Raw genomic sequence first — 20,256 nt, 5'->3', positions numbered from 1 at the left:
AAACCAATAAGTGCCTTCATGGTGATTACATCTACTTCTAAGAGTCTCTAGGTTCAGGTGCTGCTTTTTCTCTCTGGTCATGCCAACTATTTTCTCTTCTTTGTTTGATCCAAGTCCACTATAAAAGCTAAAAACCTGCCTGAGAGATGGGGGCGAAATAAATAAAAAGCGTGCAGAGAGAGTTTTCTAACTTGTAGGGCAGCCTTTATGGAGGGTCGCCCCAGAGGGCATTAAATGACAGTGTCTCACTCTTTGCGCCCCTTTAGAAGTCGGTTCAGTGCAGCGAACTGATACGAATACAGTAAGTGCAGCAACTAATACGAGTGCAATAAGTGCTACGAGGAAGGCTCCGGGTAGTACTTCTTGAAGAGGTGAGTTTTCAGCCTGCGCCTAAAGATGGGCAGCGCCTCTGCTGTCTCCTCTGCGTCAAGTTGACGTCCGATGTTTTATCACCAGCATTATACTCTACAGTACTTCAGGTGAAATAGTTAATTACGCAACTCCCGAGTTGTTGTCAAACTCCTTGTTGCATGGCAACCAGAGTGATCATTGCTGCGGACTGGCCTTGGACTTCTGCGGCCGCCGACACTAGTATGTGTGATTTGAGTTTGTCGAGATAAAAGATTATCGTTCCAACAGAAAACATTTTGTTTCCCCAATCTGCATGAAGTGATTGAATCAATAAAGGTTTATTGAAGTGTTGGGATCACGTTTTCGTCAGTAGAGACGTGAGCCCTGAAGCAGCCGGTCCAGTTAGTTCAGCCTGAGCTTCAGGGAATAATTATCTATCGTCGTATGAGCCTTAGGTTCATTATATGAATTCAGAGGCTCTCTCTCTTTTCTGTTCCTTCTCCTTTGTCCTCTGTGTACAGCGAGGCTCAGCCCGTCTGCAAGCTGCACATGAATTTTTAATGCCTTTGCCCCCGAGCTGTGCAGTGTCAACAGAACACTGCTGCTGCGAGAACTGGTAACTTTCATTGGGCTCTTCGTTCTCCGTGTCTACTTCAAGTTAACGTTTAAACTTTTGGGAGCTGCTGGTGTTTAAATACTCTGAGGCACAGAAAAGCCATTAAAAAAATCAAGTATTTGTCATTCAGAGCGTTCATGGCAGCAAACAACTATTATCTGTGTAAAGATATAGTGAAGTGACGTCTTTCTCTGTGTGTTTTAATCAGAGCTTCTCCTTGCTTTGTTGACGTATTCTGGACGGACGTGTTAGCGCGGTTAGCTAATGGACACCGCGCTGCGCTTCTCTCATTAGAACCGCTAACATCGTCCCAAGCCGACAGCGTTTGTTACCTCCTGTTCCCTTTCAGCACTGTGGCCGTTGTTTGCGCTGTTAGCTGTGAGGAGCCAGCCATGTTGAGAGTTTATGAGAGGCAATCAACACGATACTAATCTTGGATCTTGCACCATTAAAGAAACAGCATGTAGCGTTAAGTAGGGTTTATTAGCAGAAATGGAATATATAATCTAATAATAACTATGTTTTCATCACTGTACAATCACCTAAAACTAATAATTGTTGTTTTTTTGGTAGCTATGAATGAGCCATTCATATCTACGTAGGGAGAAGGCCTTCTTTACAAGTTTTTTTAAATGCAGCAACTTTAAGATACGCTATTGGAGCTGGAATTATTGCAGCTGCTGGCACTAGACTTGCCCTCCCATTGATCCTCGTTGAAGGATTTAAAGTGTACTTATTCCAAGTCCCACTGCTTTTCTTGGCAAGACCCGCACTTTGCTAGGCGCCATGCTCGCTGAGGTAGCGGTAACCTGATTTGTTTGGGTCCTCTGCCCTGACCAATGGGCTATCATGATTTTAAGCACTCGAGGTCAATGCCTAACCTCAACCAATTGTCTCTGCCTCAACCAGCTACACAGAAATGCAGTGGGATTCATTATTACGAGTCATCTTCATGTAGTCCGCTATGTTGCACCGCCATGTTTCTACCGTAGCCTAGAACGGACAAACCAAACACTGACTCTAAAGAGAGTCTTTTACATTATTTACCTAAACTGAAGGCCACCGTAGTTCTTTGACAATGTTGGAAAGGGAGAAGTGAGTGGAGGGGCGTTCAGTTGGATGCAATCTGCAACTTCCCAACTAGATGCCACTAAATCCGACACACCTTTAAAAAACTTATTTGCATTAGTTTTTTTCCCTCAGTTCCTTTGATATTTGCTCTTGTGTCACTATAAAGGTTCACAGAGGCAGTCAGCCTGCTCGCTACAGCTCACATCTCGGCGCTCCGCGGGGACATAGTTCACAGCCCTGCAGCCATTTGTCTCTAATTAACATTCAATCTCAGGCAGAAAGCTGCCCTTGTAACGTTGAAATAATATTGCGCAGCATCCTTGTGTCATACTCGCCTTCCTCCAGCTCGCACTAGAATAGAAAGTGATTATCTAATAAATGAATGATCAGTTGAATAATAAATCAACACGCAGGCTGTGTGGCAAGCCCTTTAATGTCAGTATGACAGCACAGTGGAAAACAGGATTAAAACTGTGTGCACACACACACACACACACGTTTGTATTCGATTGTGTCTGTTTCTGTGTGATGCCACTCACACACACTCACACACTCACACACACACACACACACACACACACACACACACACACACACACACACACACACACACACACACACACACACACACTGAAATCTTATGTTCCCTTATGAGACTGGAATAAAATCTTCTTGAAGGCCCTCCTGAAGTCCCGGTTGAAGATGGTGTATATGATGGGGTTCAGGCAGCTGTTGCAGTATCCGATCCAGAAAAACAGATTGAAGAGCGTGTCGGGGATCGTGCACTTCTCCCTGCAGACCGCGTGCAGGCTGTAAGTGAAGAAGAACGGGAACCAGCAGAGGACGAACACCCCCATCACCACCGCCAGAACGAAGGTGAAGCGCTTCTCTCTCATTTGAGCCACTTTGTTCTTGGACAGAGACGTCCGCCTGCTGCGCACAGGCAGCGGGGACGGGAGGAGGAAGTGGTGGGAGCAGTTCTCTGAGGATGCCCACGAGATGGAGGCGCAGGGTGGAGGGGGATGAGGCGGAGGCTTCAGCCGGTTCGATGACCCCTCTGCGTCTTCCTTTTGCACGCTTCCACCGGCAGCTCTCCTGGGGAAGCGTAGCGCCGAGGAGAACGAGGAGGATGCTTTTATGTCGGCCTCGCAGCTCCTCTCCTCCAAGTCGATGTCGTCCAGCTCTCCTCTCCTGCTGCTGCTGCTGTCCACGTTGGAGGAGCTGTGTCGGTTGGCGGGCCGCGGGCTCTCCACCTCGTACCTGGATTCACCGCCGAAGCCGCCTCCTTTTCTGTGGCAGGCCCTGGCCCTGCCCTCGAAGCAGGTCTCGGACTGCGACGGCTGCCGCTCCACCACGTTCTTCGCCACGAACACGGTGGAGGCCCGCTGCTTGGCGACGCGGTAGATCTTGCAGTAGACGAGTATCATGATGACGCCCGGGGCGAAGAAGGACACGAGGCAGGAGGACAGGATGTACCACGTCTGGTTGTTGAGGAGGCACTCCTGCTTCGGGGCGCTGTCGCCGTCCGCCTCCGACCACGGAGCCTCCTCCTTCTGCGTCATGAGGAGCGGCGGGGAGGAGATGACGATGGATATGAGCCACACCACGCTGATCATCGCTTTGATCCGCTTCGGCGTCCGCTTGCGGTTGTAGCTGACGGCTTTGGTGACAGACCAGTAGCGGTCGAGGCTGATGGCGCACAGGTGGACGATGGAGGAGGTGCAGAAGAGGACGTCCAGGGCCAGGTAGAAGGAGCACCAGGTGGAACCAAAGTACCAGTAGCCCATGACCTGCAAGGAGGAGAAACCAATTAAACATGTTAAACAGGTCCTATTATGCTATTTTCTGGGTGCATATTTTTATCTCAAGTTACAGTTACAACATGTTTACATGCGTTAATGCTCATAATCCTCCTTGTTTTTCTCATAATTCTGTCCTGCAGCACCTCTTCTCACCCTCTCTCTGAAACGCTCCGTTGTAGCGCTTGCTCCTCCCTCCAGAAGGCAAAGTCTGCTCTGATTGGTCAACTAGCCCGCTCTGTTGTGATTGGTCAACGTTTCACATTTCAAAAAACTTCAGCTCCGTCTCTCTCTTTTGTTGTTTGAGGGCCAAACTAGCTGGAAGGAGTTTTACGTCACTTCTGTAACATTGTGACCTCATAAAGTTACAGAAGTGAAGGAGAGAATTCAAGGGAGCCATTTCAGGAGCTCAGGAGCGTCTGAGGGGGAGGGTAACTCCTTTTAGGCGTGGACTTCAGGTTTCACACTCTACGGACCTTTTACGTGTACAAAAATATATATAACACACTAAATAAGAGGGAATAAGTGGAAAAGCATTATAGGAACCAGTGGAAAGCGGCTCTGAGCGAGAAACCTAAAGTTCATTTCGCCTCAAAACAACAAAGCAGTCAATATCTCATTACTGACATCTGGACTGCAACTGTATTTATTTTGTTGGAAAAAAACCTCTCCATGAGTTTGCCATTGTTGTTTCAAAAATTATTTGAGCTGACAATCCTTTCACGGCTGCCAGGAACTGTAAAATATATATTAATAAAAGATATGAAAAAAGATCACGTTCCTCCTCAGTGTGCTCTGCAGTCACAATGCATTTTGTGTTTGTTTCTCTGGCTGGTGATGTTAAAGTAAATATTGGACTTTTTCAGCTGCTACATTTGGAGGATGCTGTATTTGCTTTTCTGAGGAATTGAATTCCCAGCTTATGGTTCTGGAGCAGTGAAATGAGGAACTGTTGCAATTCATTCTTTGGTTCTCCTAAGAACACCTCCTTAACAAAACCTTAATCAACAATGTTCTGTACAGTGTCTTGTATGTATACGTGTTGTAGGCCTACATGTGTTGTGTTCTGTTTTGTGTTGTTGGTTTGTGTTGTTGTTCTGTCTCCTCCCACTGTTTTCAGTCTCCTCCTTCTCAGATGTGCTCACCTGGTTCCAATCATTGATCATCACCACACCTGTTCCGGATCTCCGATCAGCCATTCCCCTTTATATAGCCCCCATTTGTGTTGGAGAAGGTGGTTGCTTTTTGGGTTGAGCTGTGGCAGAGCTCTGGTTGAGCTCTGGTTGGTTTTGCTTGGTTTTGCTGGTTCATTGATGAGTCTTTAGTTAAAACACCTTTGGTAAAACCATTTACTTTAGCAGCCTACTTTTGTTTTGTCTTGTGTTAATTCTTTGTTGTGCGCACAGGGACAAACGAGGATAGGTACGATACCCTGGGTATACATATTACATGCACGTAGGTTTACCTTTTGTTAAAACCCCAGATTAGAGTGAGCACCACCCGCTGTACTTTTGGGTGCTTAGCACCTGTCAATGGGGGTGGGTTTATTTCTGTTCTTTTCTTTGGTGCCACTGACAGTCCTCTTTGATCCCTGTGTTGCTTTTCTGTAAATAAATACTTTCTTTAATTCATATTGGGTCCTGGTTTTGTGTGACTACACCCTCACTTGCTCAACCTGGTGCATTATGTTACGTCCTTCTACTCCGAGCCACCAAGGGGGCGAAACAAACAACAATTCTGATCATCAATTAATCTTTGTAATTCAAAAAGCAACCTTCTTATATTTTCTATTTAATATCATTAAATTGCATATATAGCATTATTTCTCTGTTGCATCGTTGACAGAAAAAAATAATATTTCCAGATATTGCTTCTTTACATGAACACATCACAAAAACAATCATTTATAATAAGGATACTTTAGATTTTTCTCTTTCATATCTCTTTGATTTGACCATTTCTTCTTACTAATCAGCTGAAATATACAGTTTGTTGATGCCAATTAATCTGCAATAAGCTAATATTTAAGATCTCTCTTGGTGTACTTTCGACACTTGGTTCAGTCCAAACAAGCAAAATGAAGAAGTCACCTCGGCTTGAACTTGTGATGGATGCAGTAAATAATTAATCAGTAATGCTCTCAGCTCTGTGGGCTTCAGCCTTCTTCAATGTTTTCCTCATACAGTTTCGTGCTTATATGATATCTGATGACGAAGTTATATTATTAGTGTATTAGAGTGTTTTCAAACGAATGTCCAGCCACACAAGTGATTAGAGAACCTAAGTAAGCCCCTGCAGTGTCTAGGCAACAAAAGGACTTGGTGAGGTTTAGGGAAAGATTGGGGTTTGGGTTAAAGTACGGAAGTAAGGTTACTCAAGCTGCACAACAAACATGTCAACATTTGGGGTAAAATAAATACTAAAGTGGCGTTGCCTGAGTACAGAGGTCGATGTTGACGTCTGATTTCACTGGAAACGCGAGCACCTGTCTTCTGGTCGAAAGTCAGGTGTTTGTTTGACAGGTTAGTCCGCCCCGACCTTCTGCCCACACAGACTTTATTAGTCACCTGTCCCATGGTAACGTGGATTACAAACGAATCAATAGCGTGGGTTTTATATGAATTTGCAATTCTAACATTTGCATGGCAACATGATCACATTAGCGTTCCCTTCCCTATCACCCTTTTATTAATTTATTAAGAGTTTATTTATATTATTTTTATATATATATATATATATATATATATATATACAAATGAAAAATAAAATCTAAAACAAATAAAACTATTTTAAAATTAAATAATCATATAATAAAATAATAATAATAACCGATAGAAAAATACATAATATTTGAATTAAAAAAACTGTGAATAAATAAATAATAATAATCACTATTATTTTTCTCTGTTGTCGCTGCTGTTATTATGGTTATATTGTTTTGATATTCGTATTATTGATTTATACCTCTCACTATGCAATTGTTTGTTTCTCTTTATCTCTGCATATTCATGTGCTTTGGTTCATCTGTTCACTGTCCATGCAAAAGCAAAAAATGGACACAGTCACGTGTTGTGGTAATGTTCACCATTTTACACGCTGACATTTTCTAATTAGCACTAAACACAAAGCACAGCTTAGGCTAATGAGAATGGGATTACTTTGTTTTTTTCAAGTTATTGTTTGTTAAACAAAGTGTTGGACGAATAGAAGATTTGTTGGATGAAAAAGTCTGAGAATCACCAGGATTCATCCTGAGAGGAACATGAATGTCTCTACAGAATATCAACTCTGGCCGACAATGACCTCCCCACTGCCGAGCCACCAGCAGAACTAACACATCTAACTAACCATAAAGGAAAATAATTAGGCTATTAGTTGAAGCCCCTTTAGTCACAACTGCTGCAGATGGAGATGTATGGTGGCATGCAGCAGTAGAGGAACGGAGCTGCACTGGGTCTGAATGTTACTGCAGTGGAAATGTCTTTGTTTTTTTCTTTGCTTTGTAGAAGCTATTTATATGATGACTCCCATCATTTAGGTGAAATAAGAAACAACAGTCCATTCGCTGTAATAGGATAGGACAATGATCCAGACAGAAGAACCAGCATCATCAAGACAAAAGAAAAACGTGTATTCGTAAAAAAGTTATTCCACAAAGAGGAAGAGCCACCTGGATGAACCCGTCCTCATCCGACAGCAAACTGCTTCAGACTTGAGAAGTGTCTGATGTCTAATACGACACAGAAGGGGCTCCGGGTAGATTTCGAGTCTCAACGGCTGATGAAAAGCAGTGAGCTGATATTACAGAAATAGAAGAGAATAGCAGAAGAGAAAGTCGGAGAGGAAACATCGTCTACAAGTCAAGTAGAGCGTCCCAATTGTCCAAATTCGCTTAAAATGCAACCAAGAAATCAAAGCAAGCGTGAACCATGTGTTCCCTATCAAATAGAAAATGTCATAGACTGTATATTAGAAGTGGACGTATTTCGCCTTCGCCATCTTGGATTACGGCCATCAACATGATGTTTTTTTTGCAACCAATGAACAGAAGTTACCATATTTGGAATGTGGAGGAGAGATGTAGAGACGCTGTATACGTCTCTGGTGTCGACCTGTCAATCAGTGTGTAGCCCCGCCCTAAAGCATCCCCTGCTTTATGGTCTGTTTGACTCTAAATTGGACCATAATTTACTAAATGAACATCATGCTGTATTGAAGAAGACTTGAAACTAGAGATTGAGACCATAAACTCATGTTTACAATGTTTACTGAGGGAATAAATCAAGAGAGAAGTAGAGTCATTTTCTCATAGACTTCTATACAACCAGAGGAGTCGCCCCCTGGTGGACACTAGAGAGAATGCAGCTTTAAGACACTTCAGCATCGGCTTCACTAGGCAGAACTGGAGGATACCGCCTGCTATAGACGAAAACAAGGTCACTGTAAAGTTAATTAGGATCCTTTTTCATGTGGACAAAGTAAATGCACCCACGTAACGGTCAGAGTTAGTGAAAAAGACAAAGACCACTTATGGTATCAGAACCATCAACCACAGAACTATCAACCGCAAGACCGGTGTTCGACAATGCATGTCCCAAAGTGTTGTCGTGGTTTTGTTGTCTAAACCAAACTTTTGTTTTGGAATGTGATGTTGTGCCGAAAAAGAAGTTGTTCTGAGCGACACAAAAAACAGACAATTTGTGTCCCTGTACACGAAAGCAATAGATTGTCGGGTGGATGGATCCTCTAACTTTTTATCTAGCGCCATCATCTGGTCAAATTATTTAAATTGTCCAATACTTATTCTAAAAGTTTGATGATTACCATGTGCTCAGATAACATGTAGAGATTGCAGCTTGCTTTGTGAATATCAGCTGCAGACGAAGACATAGAGCACAGAGTCTGTTTCCTCACCTCGTTGGCCAATGAGAAGGGGATGACCAGCGTCGCCACCAGAATGTCCGCCGAAGCCAGAGACACCAGGAAGAGGTTCTGAGGCGGCCTCAGGGCTCGGCTGGTGAAAACCGCCACCACGACCAGCACGTTTCCCACCACTGTCCCCAGTATGATGACCGTCACCACCATCACGATGAGCACCGACGCCACCTGCGAGTGGGGAGGTAGAGGAGGAGATCTGGGCGAGGAGGAGGAGGTCTGGTTGACGCTCTCCAAAGAAGAGTTTGGTGGTGAAGTGGCCGGCATCGTGGCCATCGCAGTGAATACATCCGATAAGTCCATCCTGGTTAAATGTCTGGCGTTATGATATCCCCATTTTTTTTAGTTTGGACTCCAGTGTGTTCACTGCAGACAGACTGTCTTTATGCCAGCCAGTGAGAAAATAACAGAAACTACAAAAATGAGAAAAGGATTGAGAGAAAGAAAAAGGGAGAGCAAAGCCAAGGAAAGAATCTGCCACAAAAATTTAAAATCAAAAGATGTCTCTTTGGTTACAGAAAAAAAAATCCTTCACCAGCTTCAAAATATCCATATCTCTCAAAATAAAAAATAAACACACATTCATGTCTCAAAATCCTCACAGCGCCACGGCTGCGGTCAATATTTCCTCATATTGTATCTAAAAACATGTCGCTGCATCTCCTGCAACATGAGCAGGATTTGCATGATTTAAGTTAGGATTAAAAAAAAAAAGTCATACCTGTTAAAATGTCCATTTAAAAAGCACATCTGAGCCCAGAGGTTGACATACTAGAGATACAAGACTGGCCTACTTATTCCCAACGAGGATGCGAAGAAATAAAGGGTGAAAAAATAAAAAAGCATAAACAAGCTCTAGTTGGAGGAAGGACAGAAACCCTATTTGAAATGCATGGTACCCTCATACTGCTGCACTCCGAGAGAAATCAATGTGGCAGAAAGAAATGGATTGAAAAGTAGGGAAGAAACAGAGGAAAAAAGAAAAAAGACTGAAGAGGAGGAAGAGGAGAACAGAAAAACAAATAAACGTGAGAAAAAAAGAAAAAAACAAGACGTCCTCACTTTCATGCGAGTTGTTGCCGTGCTGAGTGACACTGCTGCTGCCGCCGCTGTTCACTGATTCTCCACTGCTGGAAAAGAGAGGAGGAGGAGGAGGAGGAGGAGGAGGAGGAGGAGGAGACGTATGAAGAGGAGAGAGGAAGAGAGGAATTGATGCTTGAAGGAGAAGAAAGAGCATTTGAGAGGTAAGAAAAAGGAAGGAAAAAAATGAGGAAGGAAAGAGAAAGAGAGAGAGGGAGAGAAGGGAGGAGAGGAGAGGTGGATGAAGGGAGAGATTAGAGAAAGGTGTTAGGAAAGGAGAGGAGGGCACTACGAGAAAGAGTGGGAGGAAGAGGATGAGAGGAAGGAAGGAAAGAAAGCAAACAAGATGGGAGGAAAGAGGAGATGAAGGGGTGAGAAGAGGAGAGGAGGAAAGAAAAAAGGTCAGGAAAATGAGGAAGGAAAGAAAAAGAGAGAGGGGGAGAGAAGGGAGGAGAGGAGAGGTGGATGAATGGAGAGATTAGAGAAAGATGTTAGGAAAGGAGAGGAGGGCACTACGAGAGAGTGGGAGGAAGAGGATGAGAGGAAGGGAAGGAAGGAAAAAAAGAGGATAAATGAAATGAGAGATGAAGAAGAGGAGGGCACTCATAGAGAGAGAGAGAGAGAGTGGGAGGAAAGATACAGGGACGACAAGAGAAGAGCAAACGAAAAGAAAAAGAGGAGAGGATAAGGAGGAAGAGGAGATAAGCAGGGGGGAGAGAGGGAGAGGTAAGAGGAGATTAAAAAAGAAGAGAGGTGAAGATAGAGGAAATTAGACAGGAGAAGACAGGGAGAAGAGGAGGGAGAAAGGGAGGAGAGAGAGAAAGAGAGGAGGGTAAACGAGGAGGAGAGGGGACATGGATAAAGGAGAGGAGGAGAAACAGATGAGATGAAACATGGATAGAGGAGAGGAGGAGAAACAGATGAGATGAAACAAGGATAGAGGAGAGGACAGGGGAGAAGAAAGAAAAGAAAAAGAAGATGAGCGAGATGAATGAGAGAAAGGAGAGGAGAGGAAAGGAAACAGGGATAGAGGGGAGGAAGAGAAAAAGGAGAAAGCAGGACATGATGAGAGAGAGAGGAGGGTGAGGTGAGGAGCAGAGAATAGAAGAGAGGACGGGAAAGGAGAAAGAAAAGAAAAGAAAGAAAACGAAGACTCAAAAAGAAGCAAGAAAAGAGAGAGGAAGAAAAACAGGACAAGAAAAGAAGAGGATAGGAGAGGAAACAAGTGTAGAGGAGAGAAAGGAAGAGAACGAAGAAAGGAAATACATGAGACGAGGTTAAGAAAGAGAGGAGGAAGCAATGATAGAGGAGAGGAACTGAAAGAGAAGAGAGGGGACAAAAGAGGAAAGGAAAAGAAAAGGAGGACAGGACAAGAGATGAAACAATGACCAGGAAAGGAGAGAAGGGGATAGGGTTGTAGAATATAAGAAAGAGAGAAAAAGGAAGCAATGATGAGAAAATGAAGGAGAGGACAGGGGGGGGAAGACAAAAGGAAAGAAAAACAGACAGTAGAAGAGAGGGAATAATGATAGAGGAGAGGAGAAGAAAGAGGACAAGATGGGAAAGAATGGTAGAAGACGGGAAATTAAATGTAGAATAGGTTATGAGGAAAGGAGAGGAGAGGAGGAGAGACGAGGAAACGACAAAAAAAGATGAAAGGAAGAAAAAGAAAGGAGGAGGGGATAGGAGGCAGTGGGGAAAGAAAAGGAAAAGAAAGAGAGGAGAGGAAACAGAGAGGAAAGGAAAGGACAGGAGAGGAAACGAGGGACAGGAGAGGAGAGGAGAGAAGGGGATATGAGAGGAGAGGAGATGATAAGGTAGTAGAGGAGAAAAAGACAGGATACAAAAGAGGAGAGAAGGAAAGAAAAAGAGGAGACTAGAGAGCAGGATTAGATTGAAAGCAAATAAAAAATAAAGATGCCTAAAGAGACAAAATCAACTTTTTCCTCATCAATCGATTCCCATTTCACCTGAGAGGAGCGACGCTGATAAAGCTTTATTTCTTTTGTTTCTCTTTAATGTGATCAGCCACACCGATGCTCTAGTTGATCCTCCTGGCACTGAGCGGCGTCGTGCAGGCAGAGCGACCAGAGAGTCACCGGCAGCGCTGCCACTCACACTGAGACGCTCACACTGAGCACGCTCACACTGAGCTGAGCACGTTCACACTGAGCACGCTCACACTGTGACACTCACACTGAGCACGCTCACACTGAGCACGCTCACACTGTGACACTCACACTGTGACACTCACACACCAGCTTCTGTAACAGCTCCAGAGGCTGCAGGACTCACACATCACAAAAAGCCCACGTGACGTGAATCCAGGCTAGTGGAAGTAAATCCCATGATGCCACAGCCTGTGGGCACACTCAACCGTAACAGAAATATATATATATATATTTACAGTATTATCTTCCCACTGTACTCGCTGCCGAGCTGGACAAACATCAACAAGCTGCCCTCCGGGGGGGCGTTCACACCGGGCGTGTTTTTCAAGAGCTGTTTATGGTAAACTAAAGAGCATTCGAGGCTTCGGGTCGGTGGGAATAATGAAAATGAACGTCGCAGCGGATTGAATTAGTGCTTTGTGAGGTGAAGATAATGAGAGGCTCGCTAACGGGATTAAAGACCAGATGACATCAGTGATCCTGGAGGTCTCTTCACGTGAACAAAGGTGGCTAGGAAGAAAGAAATGAAATTACCAGAAGAATTACCTATTCATATGTATACTTTATACTATAAAGAGCATGGAAACAACCAGTACGGATTATTCTTGGTACTGATCAAAACGTAAAAAGAGCTCAGGATAAGTGTTTGAATCCAACTGACGTGTTGGCATAGACTGTATATAAGAAGTGGACGTAGTCAAGGTGACCCACCCGTTGGTTTGTGGACTGATGTTATGAAGCCTTGACTTCTGGCATTTTGACTGAAGCCATTTTTTTTTTCTTGTAATGAAAAAAATGTAAGCTGTAAAACATAAACACGTACAAATGTCAGCGGCGTCACCATCTTTATTTTTTTTATTTTTTATTTAACTGATGAACCGAAGTTACCATAGTTGACATTTTGAGGAGTGACGTAGTGACGCTGTACACACCTCCAGTAGCTGCAGCCAACTTTCAATCACAGCAGCCCCGCCCTAAAGCATCCCCTGCTTTATGGTCTGTTTGACTCTAAATGGAGCATCATTTACTAAATGAACATCATGCTGTATTGAAGAAGACTTGAAACTAGAGATTGAGACCATAAACTCATGTTTACAATGTTTACTGAGGGAATAAATCAAGAGAGAAGTAGAGTCATTTTCTCATAGACTTCTATACAACCAGAGGAGTCGCCCCCTGGTGGACAGTAGAGAGAATGCAGGTTTTAAGATGCTTCCCTATTGGCTGCCGCCTGAGTTCCAGGTAATGTTCTCCATCCTAGTTTTCCAGTGTTATCCTGTAAACATGCTAACACGTGCTAACAAGCAGTAACACGAGTAAGACGATCACAAGGTATGCTTTAGTGATTGACTACCAGAGACGTATGCTTTGTCTCTACGTCACTCCTCCACATTCCAAATGTTTTAACTTCCATTCACTGGTTGTGAAAAAAACACATGCCGACGGCCGTAATCCAAGATGGCGGTGGCGGCGAAATCTGCAAACACGAGCTTCCAAAACATTAGTCCACAAACCAAGCGGTGACTACAGTTCTTATATGCGTTCTAGGATTTTAGCCATTGACACTTATCACTCCAAAAAAACAAAAAAAAGAGCAGACAACAGAAGCATTAAGAGGCCCGTCTGCTACCTGATCAATCGTAATCACATAGTCATCGCTCCCCTACAACTGAAGGAAATATCTCTTCAGCTTCTCACTACGTCTGTCTGTCATTTGCTGCTGGGCGGGTTGTGTGCGTTGGGTTTATCGGAGTTTAAATACGCCAAAAGGAGATACTGGGTGAGAACTCTCCCTCTTCATTTATTCAAAAGGATTCAGTGCTACCTCAGCTAACTTTATCTTGTGTGTGGGTGACGCCGGAGGCTGTTCTGGACCCGGCAGCTCCCCAACGGTCCCGACGTACTCTACCTGTGTTGGGATGCGTTTAGTCGAGGTCAGAATACAAAACTTTTACATTTTTGGGGTTTGCTGAAACTTCCAAAAAAACCTGTGCCGCCTCGACATGAGCTGTGGAGGAGTTGGAATAAAGTGTGTGAGGATTACTCCTGAGAGGTTTCAGTGGATGAGAAACGGGCCTTGCTCAAGGGCACATGAGTCTTGGGTTTTGTGGGAAGAGAAAAGACAGATCCCCCCCCTTTCATCTCTGCAGACTCAGACCCAGAGGACGGATCCAACAACAGTCTGCTCAAAAGTCTCCGCGAAGCCTCGAAGTAAACTTTTTTCTGCGATTTGTATTCATTATATTAAAATACTGTGCACAGCTGCCCAAGAAAACCCGTCTAATGCTGATTTACAGTCTGTCTGGGACTATTTAGACCCGTCACAAATTCTATGATTTATAGATTTTTTTACACAAATTACATTAAAACTGGGGCCAACTTCTAACAACAAAATACAAACAGGAGAAACTAAAGATGAATGAGTGCCACGAAATAACAAAACATAACCTAAAGGCAGAGCAGATTATGAGATCTTGGTCTGGGTTGAAAAATATATAATAATAATACTATTTAATAAATCAAACTTAATACAAGTAACTTATAGGACAAACACTACTAGCTGTTATACTGATGTTTTTCATCTTTCCTTTATAATAACTACCTTAACAGAGATAAAAAAGAGTTTATTTCATACACAAAATGTATTATTTACTTGGCTTTGACCCCAAAAAGAAGACTTAAATGGTTTTGAGGCCATGATTCTCCAGCGGCAAATGGTGGATTGCTAATTCCACCATGCTTTTGTGCTACACTGGTTATAATAAATGAGCCAAAAAGCAAGCTGTTGGACAGCAACAGTGCCTCCGCCTCACTCCACACCACTCCAGAGAAGACAAAGCTAACTAGCTATCTAACTAGTCACCTGTCTCCGTAGCTGCGCACACTTTCCAGCTCCACTGACTTATGTTGTCGCCATAACAACCAACAGCAATCGCCATTTTCTTTTGTACTGGTCAAATGGCCACAGAAGACCGTTCTGCTCTTACTCCATGTCTATGGGAAGGGATGAGGGCTGGTTCAGGCTTATGTAGAGGGAGAAAACAGATTACAAGGAAACACTTGTTCAGCACTTCACCCGCTGCTGGCTGAGAAGCTGCAGCAGCTCTCACTCCTTCACATCGTAGTCAGACCATTAAATCACAGAATTACAGTGACAGAAAATGCCCTAAAATCATCCTTCTGGTCTTCATCGTACCTCTATCCAGCGAGGAGGAAAACTTTCATGTGTAGTACACTTGCTCTCTCAGGGTTGTCATCGGCAACAGCAACAGCATCAAACATAAAACAGCCCATGCTGACATTCATTACCACAGAATGATTCAGCTTCTGTTGGGATTGGAGGGCTATTTGAGCAAAGGCTCCACCAGTCGGTGTTTGCTTTCTTGCAGCTCAGGTTCTGGAGGAGTTCCCTGCTGGACGTATCCTCCCCGCTGCTGCTTCAACCTGGAGCTGCATCACTCCGCATGAATACGGCCATCCAACATCCTCCGCACTCTCTGTATTTTGGGATGCCATTTATTCGCTGTTGGAAATGTTTCAAAGGCGAAGAGAACATGGACGTTTTCGAATGGCATGACGTCCCAAAGCTACCAAAGCTGAAGTAGCACTCTGTAATTATTGTTTGCATCCAACGATGCAACGTCATGTCACTGGACGCAGGAAGATTTCACACAACTGATTTGTGTAGAGGAAACACATCAGCAAGAACTGAGTGTGTTTTTCACACTAAAAGCCTAACTCAGATGGACACATGCTGAAACTTCTGGGTCTGAAAAGTGAGGCCGATGCTGTAGTGTCTTGAACCTGCATTCTCTCTAGTGTCCATCAGGGGGCGACTCCTCTGGTTGTATAGAAGTCTATGAGAAAATGACTCTACTTCTCTCTTGATTTATTCCCTCAGTAAACATTGTAAACATGAGTTTATGGTCTCAATCTCTAGTTTCAAGTCTTCTTCAATACAGCATGATGTTCATTTAGTAAATGATGCTCCATTTAGAGTCAAACAGACCATAAAGCAGGGGATGCTTTAGGGCGGGGCTACACACTGATTGACAGTTTGCTACCAAAGACGTGTACAGCGTTTTTACGTCACCCCTCCTTGGTCCAAAAATGGTCACTCATTCAATCGTTAAAAGAAATTCAAGATGGCGACGGCCAAGATGCCGAACTCAAGGCAAAACGGCAGTCCAAAAACATCTTCGTCCACTTCTTATATACAGTGTATGGATTCACTGAGATAAGCTTGAAAATCTGCAAATGTCCCTCAGAGATTCCCCTTCATTCACCACAATACGTGCCACCGCTCAACAGGACGTTTGGTCAGGCTGACGCCACCCTGCAGTGTACGAACTCCAGATATGATACTACAAGAGTCTGCATTAAAACTAAACTCAATAAATTATTTTGCACCTTGAGAGCTGAGGTGTCTCCTAGTTAAGCTTATTGTCTATTCAAAAGCCTTCAAACCAAAAAGGAAAAAAAATACAACTGAATATATTAAATTATTTTTCCCATTACCTGATTTGGTATTCAGTGTAGAAAGAACCACAGCATGATGCACAAGTAATATCTTACTGACATGACCTGATATTATATGCAGAGTGAAATGTGGGAAAGTGTTTTGTGTTGAATAAAATAAAGGACAGCGATAGATTATTAGATTTGAATAAATGGATAAAAAAAGAATGATCCGTAAAATGTAAATTTCAAGGAAAGAATGCCGGTTCTTTTCATTTTTATTTATGTCGGCCTTGTGCAGTTCTGCAGATGTTCATGTGAAAACTGTTTCAAATGTAGAAACCATGGCGATGCTTCACAGCGGGATGCCTGTAGCCACTGCAACACCAAACCACTCTGAAGGTTCACAGAGCTGCTGCAGAAGCTTTTTGGGGAGAAAACAGCCCAAATCCTGTTTGACAGCTCTGCAGAAACTACTTAAAAAAATAACTGAGCTCAGAAGCCAAAGAAGAAATAAAAAAAACCTATACTCTCCATTTTCTTTTTTCACATAATAGCCTGGAGAGTGAAGCGTGGGGTGACGTCTGAGGACCCTCGGAGGGAGTCATATCTCCGACTCTGATGAGAGAGAGAGAGAGAGAGAGAGAGAGAGAGAGATACAGAAAATATAGAGAGGAGATAAACACAAGGCAGTCAGAGTTAAAGAGAAAGAGAGAGGCAGACCGTCTGAGTACGGGCCAATACGAGAACATTTCAGGATATAAAAACCAGACTGGGAACTCCTGTCTTTGAATATCAACTAATACAGAAGCTCAGCAATAGAATATAAACTACAAAGAAGAGGAAGAACAAGTCTGTGACAAAGGGGGTGAGAACCATTTGTCCCCATATTCCACTGCCATGTTACCAATCCATCCATACTTGTCAATTGTTTGTTTAGCCATAGTCATCATGACCTGTAATTGCAGACACCAACTATCCCGGGTTTGTTTGTGTTTTGTATTTTATTTAATTACAGATCATATTGCAACATCACTGGTTACAGTAAAACACACACAGCTATTGTAAGGTTTAGGTTTTGTTTATTGATTCATCTCTGCAGTTCAATAGCTTATCATCTGGGTTTGTAACTTACCATACCCACCATGTGTTCCACAGTTTAAAGGAGGAGGTGCCCAAAAATGTAATCATCTATTCATACCCTGGATGACATCAGCAGTGATGTCATTGGGTTAAACCAAGTAGGATGGTGTAGATAATGGAAATATAGGTATTTAGCTTAGCTATTATCTCTTATGCATGGTGGCAAGTGTATAACTCTATATAAGGTGAATTATATAAGTGATTGCTATCAGAAGGTTTGTTGTAAAATAGTCATTGTTACTTGTTTGAGGGGGTAAAAGTTTCACCTGCAGACATGGTACGAACCAGCTCCTGTTAATGGAAGGCTCTATTTAAGCCGAGGTTAGGTTAGGGTAGGGTTGGGTTGATTAATTAACCTTTTCTTATGAGTTGAGTTTTATTTGGTTAAGCCAAATATTTTTGGTTACTCGTGTATCAGGGTCACATTGTAAATAAACACTTTTTGTTCTCTGAACAAAGTTTCCCGTGTCTGCCTCCGACCACTTCACTAGCCACTCCGGTCAGGCTTCCTCACAAAGTCATCTTCATGATTTCCTTTGTCAGAATGATCCTGAAAGTTGTTTTACAGACGGGGTTGTACTCGATGGGTCAGAGGTGACGTCGGACGAAGGTGTAAACAACGCGAGGGACTTTCAAATGCAAAAAAAAGAATTATTTAAGTCTACTTAAAAAACATGGGTACTTCTTAAAGATAACTAGATGCTTCACTAGTGTGAGCTATTTTGATGAGTTGCTTAAAGAAGACTCTGAGTTACTTTAAGTTCCCTCTAGGAGGCAGAGTTTGAGTGCATGAGTCCAGGGCTTTTATTGTGAAGGTTAGAATGGAAGAAGTTAAAACTGTGTCGTTATTTAAATTACAATCATAAAGTGTAGGTGAAACATAAGTCTTGGCTACGCTAGAAAATGGTATCGGATTTTGAGACTTCTGTTCATCGGTTGCAAAAAACCAAGATGGCGACGGCCACAATGCCAAACTCAAAGCTTCAAAACCGCATGACAAATACAGAAATTCACGTCTACCGCACGGATTCCTGTCATCCCAAATGTTAGCAAATGTTGGATTCCTGTCATCCCAAATGTTAGCAAATGTTGGATGTGCACCGACAGGCGAAAAAAAAAGCAGAGCTTAGAACATTTATGTTGAAACGTTGAAACAGGAAAAGGACAAACAACTGTAAAACCACTGTTGTCTAAAATATCACTGTGTTCTGCAGAATTAAGATTCATCCTCACTGGAACCAAGAGGTGGAGCCTAGAAGTATGTAGAAAGACCTTTTCACATACTTTGGCACAACTTCTACTCTGACGGAGGAACCAAGGATATATTGAGAATTTATTTTTGCTGGTCAAAGCCTCGAAATCAGACATTTGAAAGTTGCATTCCCAACTTCTAAATGACCTTTTTTTAAACCAAACTTTCTAATTAATATGTGCTTTGAGTTTAGCAAGAAAGACAGAAAAGGGAGAGCCGGCTGAGAGGCACTCATGGTTGCAAAGTAATAAGAATTGATTTTGTTGCTTCAGACGACTGTTTGCATGGAGGCAGCTCTCTATTATGCTGAGGGTCTCCAGAGAGGTGACTAAGCTTTTGCATTATCTCAAAAACAGCAGAGGAAACAGCCAAATGTTGGACTTTTTTCAGTGATCGTTGTGCTGCTCCTGCAGTTCCTTTGCAGTGTTTTATGTCTCCATTTGGTGATGTTACATGAGACATGTCACAAAAGTGTTTTACCTCAAGTTAAAAAAGATGCAAACAAAGGTGGCTCTACTGCTATAAAACAACTTGTTTTTTAATTAGACGATGGAGAGACGTCAGAAAAACAGGCGTGACGTCATGCAACTAAAGGTTCCCTCAAACCGGAGACAATCACTCGGTCAGATCCTCCTGAAATCTTTCTAACCTTTCAATTTCACCTAAATGAAATTGAATGAGACATATAGGGACGTTCATCCTGAGGATTGTATCAATACATGTCTTATCAATACTGCCTGTAATCGGATTAAAGAACAAGTCTACCAGAGGCAAACAGGTTAGGGGTTCACTGGGCTTGAGCCGAGTCTGTGTCGGAAGTTAATAACATTTCTTGGGGGCAAGACACAAATGCTAACATTTTGGGGATTTTTGTGTTGTTAATTCGTCACGTCCAGGTGGCAACCTCGGTTTCTGAAAAGTGAAGCCAATGCTGAAGTGTCTTAAAGCTGCATTCTCTCTACTGTCCATCAGGGGGCGACTCCTCTGGTTGTATAGAAGTCTATGAGAAAATGACTCTACTTCTCTCTTGATTTATTCCCTCAGTAAACATTGTAAACATGAGTTTATGGTCTCAATCTCTAGTTTCAAGTCTTCTTCAATACAGCATGATGTTCATTTAGTAAATGATGCTCCATTTAGAGTCAAACAGACCATAAAGCAGGGTATGCTTTAGGGGCGGGGCTACCTTGTGAATTACAGGTCGACGCCAGAGACGTATACGGCGTCTCTACGTCACTCCTCCTCAATAGTAACATGGTCACTTCTGTTCACTGGTTGCAAAAAAACAAGATGGCGACGGCCAAAATGCCAAACTCGAGGCTTCAGAACCGCAGTCAACAAACAAATGGGTGACGTCATGACGACTAAGTCCACTTCTTA

The 20,256-nt window shown here is 43.0% G+C and overlaps 1 protein-coding gene across 1 annotated transcript; it reads right to left on the bottom strand.

Annotated features, from left to right (window-relative positions):
- Positions 1-2,676: 2,676 nt before the first annotated feature.
- On the bottom strand, positions 2,677-9,075 carry LOC129107279 (alpha-2Db adrenergic receptor-like). Its single transcript, XM_054618732.1, has 2 exons — positions 8,752-9,075; positions 2,677-3,828 (listed from the first exon to the last, which is right to left on the bottom strand). The coding sequence occupies exons 1-2, from the start codon at positions 9,073-9,075 to the stop codon at positions 2,677-2,679; spliced, it is 1,476 nt and encodes a 491-aa protein (XP_054474707.1).
- Between the last annotated feature and the right edge of the window lie 11,181 nt (positions 9,076-20,256).

Source organism: Anoplopoma fimbria, chromosome 2, assembly GCF_027596085.1.
Source record: "Anoplopoma fimbria isolate UVic2021 breed Golden Eagle Sablefish chromosome 2, Afim_UVic_2022, whole genome shotgun sequence".
Taxonomy (NCBI): Eukaryota; Metazoa; Chordata; class Actinopteri; order Perciformes; family Anoplopomatidae; genus Anoplopoma; species Anoplopoma fimbria.
This window is presented reverse-complemented; position numbering and strand designations above follow the sequence as displayed.

Excerpts from the sequence above, each read along its gene's own strand:
- LOC129107279 (XM_054618732.1), bottom strand. The coding sequence starts at position 9,075 with ATGGACTTATCGGATGTATTCACTGCGATGGCCACGATGCCGGCCACT. Across the intron at positions 3,829-8,751 it reads CCTTCTCATTGGCCAACGAG|GTCATGGGCTACTGGTACTT; the intron begins GTGAGGAAACAG and ends TCCTCCTTGCAG.